Below are 4757 nucleotides of genomic sequence, written 5' to 3'. Positions count from 1 at the left end.
TGGACTTTTCTGTTCTTGGTGGACCATCTACACCCTGTCAATTAAAAAAAAACACAAATATTCATAATCTAATATATAAAAACTCATAAAAAAATTATTAAAAGTTCAAATAGTAAAATACATTAGAGGAAGAAGGTTGAGAAGAATGTGTTGAATTATTTAAGTTTCCTCCTGCTAGTGCACATGAAGGTTGAGCATTATTTTTTGATTTATTAGTATTTCCTCTTGCTGGTGGACGGCTAACACCCTTCAAAATAGAAATCATATATATGTTCATTATCTAATAAATTAAATTCATAAATAAAAATGTAATGTTCAAATCAGTAATTACATATGAAGAAGATGGCTGAGCAGCTGTTGTGGAAATATTACTCTTTTCAGTTGCAGATTGGAAATATATATATATGTTCATATGGTTTGAATAAATTGAAAAAAATATAAATAAAGTATTGAAAAATATTTAAAAATTACGTTTGTTGATGGTTGAAAATTCTTCTGTTTTGGAAGGACATTAAGATTTGAACCTGGTTCTGTTGGGTGTGAATAAATCATAGGATCAACATCATCATCCAAAACCTACAATTAAAAACGATATTTTAGTACTATTCATTTATTAAAATCTGATATTCACATAAATTAAAATTATATTCATATATACCTGGAAAAACTTTTCAGCAGTAACTTTGACTTCATCCTTATATTTATCAACCTTTTTCTTCCACCCCTTAGCTTGGATTTATAGTAAACTTTTTCAACAGTACTTTTTGGCCTATCATTTCTCTCACCCTTTTTTCTTTTTATTTTGGGATTTTGAATAGGCTCACCTTCTTTAGAAACCTCTTGAACCTCCTCTTCTCCATCATCAAAAAGTATTGGTCCTCTAACACTCTCCACCTTTTCCCTTAGCATATCAAAAGTATATTCAATTTCAGCCCTTGCTTCTACATAATCTTGACAAGATGTCACCAATTGAACAAACTTTCTTGTCATTTGAGCCCTCCAAACAGAAGATGCCACTACATTCTCATCTATAGTTTCTTCATCAACCACATGACTACACATAGCGGTTTTGGTCCATCTCTTTACTATGTACTCTTCAGGAATTTTTTGAACACAATGGATATTGTAAATACGAAGAGAATGTGAACACAATAAACCCATTTCACTCCAATACTTACATGTACATTTGATTACCCTAGTAAATTTGTTCAAAATAACCTCATGCCTAATTATATCCTTGTTAGGCCTCCATACCAAGTAAGAAATTGTCTCATCATTTTCAAACTTTCTCTCTTGACAACAAGAAATGGCTTTACCAAATTGATCTTCAAAGACAATATACACCGAAATAGTATACACCTCTCTAGCATGAATAAGAAGACTTACATTAGCAACCACCAAGTGTCGATTACCTCTCAAAAACCGAAAGTCTTGTTTGCTTTCCCTACTCCTCCACTCAGCCACAACATCAAGAAAAGTCTGATAAAAATCACACATACCATCTGTTTTCCTCAACCTATGAGAAACCGAACGGTTTGTAGTTTCACTCCTCTGTGAACTCAAAACTCCTCCAGAATAATAGTCCTTCGAATAAGCTGGACACCATCTTTCTTTGATCGAGTACAAATGATTCAACCAAGCATTATCATGACACCCGTACTTATCCATCATCCTATTACAAAAAACAGATTCAAACTTTAATCTGTTCATAAATTACAAAACTAAGTTCAAAAAATAAAACAATATGTTCAAATAGTAAGTAAAGTCAAGCTCGTAGTTAGTGATACTTAAGTTCACAATATATAAGTTCACACATTAAACATACATATTCATTACATAATATACAGTATTCATAAAGACAAATTAATAGTAGTGGACAAAATAATAATAGCCAAAAACATATTCAATTGGTAATATACAAAGTTCATTTTTATGTAAAAAGAGTTCATATAAAGGTACCTTGGCCAATAATGTTCGAATTATGCAGCAGTTTCACAATACTTTGTCAGAAAATCAAACATGTCTGTGAACCCCTTCATAGCTCGAAATTTTCCAATATTTATTTTTGAGTTCTCCCCAAGGTGCCATGTGCACAATCGATGCCTAGAACTTGGGAATATTGCCCGAATAGCAGCAGGAATAGATGGTGCTTGATCTGTCATTATAGTAATTGGATGACGCCCACCTCCCATTGATCTCATAAATGATTCAAACAACCATATAAAACTACCCGTTTTTTCATTAAGAACAAATCCCATGCCAAACATAACATTGTTACAATGGTGGTTCATCTCAACAAATGGGGCACATATCATGCCGTACTTATTCGTTCTATAAGTGGTATCAAAAACCATCAAATCCCCAAAAAAATCATAATCTCTTTTCATCCTTCCATCTCTCCAAAAGACACAAGTAAGAGAGTTAGCTTCATCTACCTCGAAATCATAATAAAAATTTGTTTCCTTGGCTTGTCTTTGAGCAAAATACTTGATCAATTGATTACAATCCGAACCATCAAGCCTATTTGACTTTTCAACATCCAAAGCATTGTATACATCCTTCTTAGTACACCCAAGGTTTGGTGAACCACCAACTTCTTTACCCATAACACGAAGAGAATCACTAACCCGAACACCACTAGCCTTCATAACACTAATCACCTTCAAATGTTCTTTATTCACTTTTCTTTGAGACCTAAGCAAATGTCTTTTATCAATTGGAATCATAGGATGATTATGCTCCATTAAATGCTGCACAACAATCCATACACCACGATCAATAATGAACTCAACAAGCGCACCACAATTTGTTCGAAAATCCAACCTCTCATACCTCCTAACATCCTTCTTAGAATCATCCTTCAAACCAACATTTGAACATACATATTTCCTACTTCGCCATATGTTAGTGTTATAAATTGTTCACACATTGCTCCTCCTTATACTAAAACCCATCTTAAAGGCATAATCATTGTACAAATCAAATGCTTCCTGCTCACTTCCAACTTCTTTGAACATTAATTCAGATACTTCAGCTTCCTTAAACACAACAGCATTTGTATTTTTTCTGAAATAATAAAAATAATAAAGTGTTCATAATCTGTACAAAAACTGTTCATAAAATGGAATAAAATGTTCACAATTACTATACATAATAAAATAACAATTCATTGTCTGGAAAATTGTACATTTCGCACTTGTAGAGAATTAATGTTCATAGTATAGGAATGGAATATTCAGATTAAACATATACATATTCAAAATATAAATGATAAACGTATACAATGCTAATTATACATACAACGAACTCAAAAACAAATTCAATTAAAAAAAATCATAACGAAAAAATCAATTCAAGATTTCATAAATTTTTCAAATAATCAATACTAATTGTAAAATGAAATAGTTCAATCAATGACAATCACTAAATAGAACTTGAATAAATTCATGAAATAAAACACAAAATTCACTAATTATAAAATCACAAAATCAATCATAACAATGCAACACAAAATTATAATTAAAATTCATCGAATTCAATGTCGTAAAACTCGATAAATCAATAATAAATTGAAATAATCACAAAATTAAGCAAAATTCATGAAATAAATCACAAAATTCAGCAAAATTCATCAAATTCATCGAATTCAATGTCGTCAAACTCAATTAATCAATAATAAATTGAAAATCATCATATTCATAAAATATAAAATCAGAAATCAATTAATAAATAACCTAATTAATAATAAACAACAAAAACTAACCTGCATTGACGATTTCGTCAGGAATAACGATCACCTCCATTGTTAAGTAAAGAACAGAGGAGGAAGGAGAAAATCTTGATTAAAAGCGAAGAATAATACAGCGAAGAAGAATGGAGTAAAAAAAGAGGAGAGAAAAAATTGCAATCAAATGTGTAATTGAATGAGGAGAGAATCGAATCAAATAAACCAAATAAGGAAAGAGAAAATTTTGGAAAGTTCTAGCGGGAAACTTGAAGCAGAAATAGAATGTGGAAGCTTTTAGTAATGGCTGCGTTTCATACTTTCTTTGCTGCGTTTTGGCTGGATGCAGCCAGCTTGGCTGCATTAGAGTGCAGCCAAGAATTTGTAGTTTTACATGTTATCTTAAAGGGGTGCCAATTGGGTTGTTCAATATCGATTTTGATGTAGATTTTTTGGTTTGGGCTCGGTTGTTGATTGTGCGGTTGTGGGAGTGGTTACAATTGGATTGTTCAAAATCGGGTTTGGTGAAGATCTGATTAGTGATTACATTGTTATTATGGTTGCAATCGGGTTGTTCAATATTAGGTTCAATGTGGAGTTTTCTGTTCGGATCTAGATTGTTGTATTTTTTTTTTTTGGTCACCACTAGATTGTTGTAGCTTAGGAGGATCGAAACAAATCGATTTATTTAAAGGAAATTTGCAAAAAAAAAAAAAAAAAAAAAACCACCTTTTAACTCATTTGATTTAGAATCCTTTGAGAATTGCGAAGGATGTTTATTAGGCAAGATGATAAAGCAACCATTCTCCAAGTTAGGAGAAAGGGCCGGTGACTTGTTGGGACTAATACACACCGATGTATGTGGATCAATGAGTACACCCGCAAGGAGTGGTTATCGGTATTTCATAACCTTCACGGACGACTTTAGTAGATATGGTTATGTCTATCTAATGTCGCACAAATCTGAATCGTTTGATAAATTCAAAGAACTTCAGAAAGAAGTTGAAAACCAACTTGGCAAGAAAATCAAAGC

General features: G+C 31.9%; 1 protein-coding gene across 1 annotated transcript; it reads right to left on the bottom strand.

Annotated features, from left to right (window-relative positions):
- Positions 1-1979: 1979 nt before the first annotated feature.
- LOC145610714 (protein FAR1-RELATED SEQUENCE 5-like) lies at positions 1980-3803 on the bottom strand. Its single transcript, XM_081666015.1, has 4 exons — positions 3764-3803; positions 3164-3173; positions 2928-3066; positions 1980-2858 (listed from the first exon to the last, which is right to left on the bottom strand). The coding sequence occupies exons 1-4, from the start codon at positions 3801-3803 to the stop codon at positions 1980-1982; spliced, it is 1068 nt and encodes a 355-aa protein (XP_081522141.1).
- Positions 3804-4757: the final 954 nt, after the last annotated feature.

This window comes from Chenopodium album, chromosome 24 (genome assembly GCF_948465745.1).
Source record: "Chenopodium album chromosome 24, dcCheAlbu1.1, whole genome shotgun sequence".
Taxonomy (NCBI): domain Eukaryota; kingdom Viridiplantae; phylum Streptophyta; class Magnoliopsida; order Caryophyllales; family Amaranthaceae; genus Chenopodium; species Chenopodium album.
The sequence above is the reverse complement of the archived record's forward strand: the minus strand, read 5'-3'. Positions and strand labels throughout refer to the sequence as shown.

Excerpts from the sequence above, each read along its gene's own strand:
- LOC145610714 (XM_081666015.1), bottom strand. The coding sequence starts at position 3,803 with ATGGAGGTGATCGTTATTCCTGACGAAATCGTCAATGCAG. Across the intron at positions 2,859-2,927 it reads TTAGTATAAGGAGGAGCAAT|GATGATTCTAAGAAGGATGT; the intron begins GTGTGAACAATT and ends GTTGGTTTGAAG.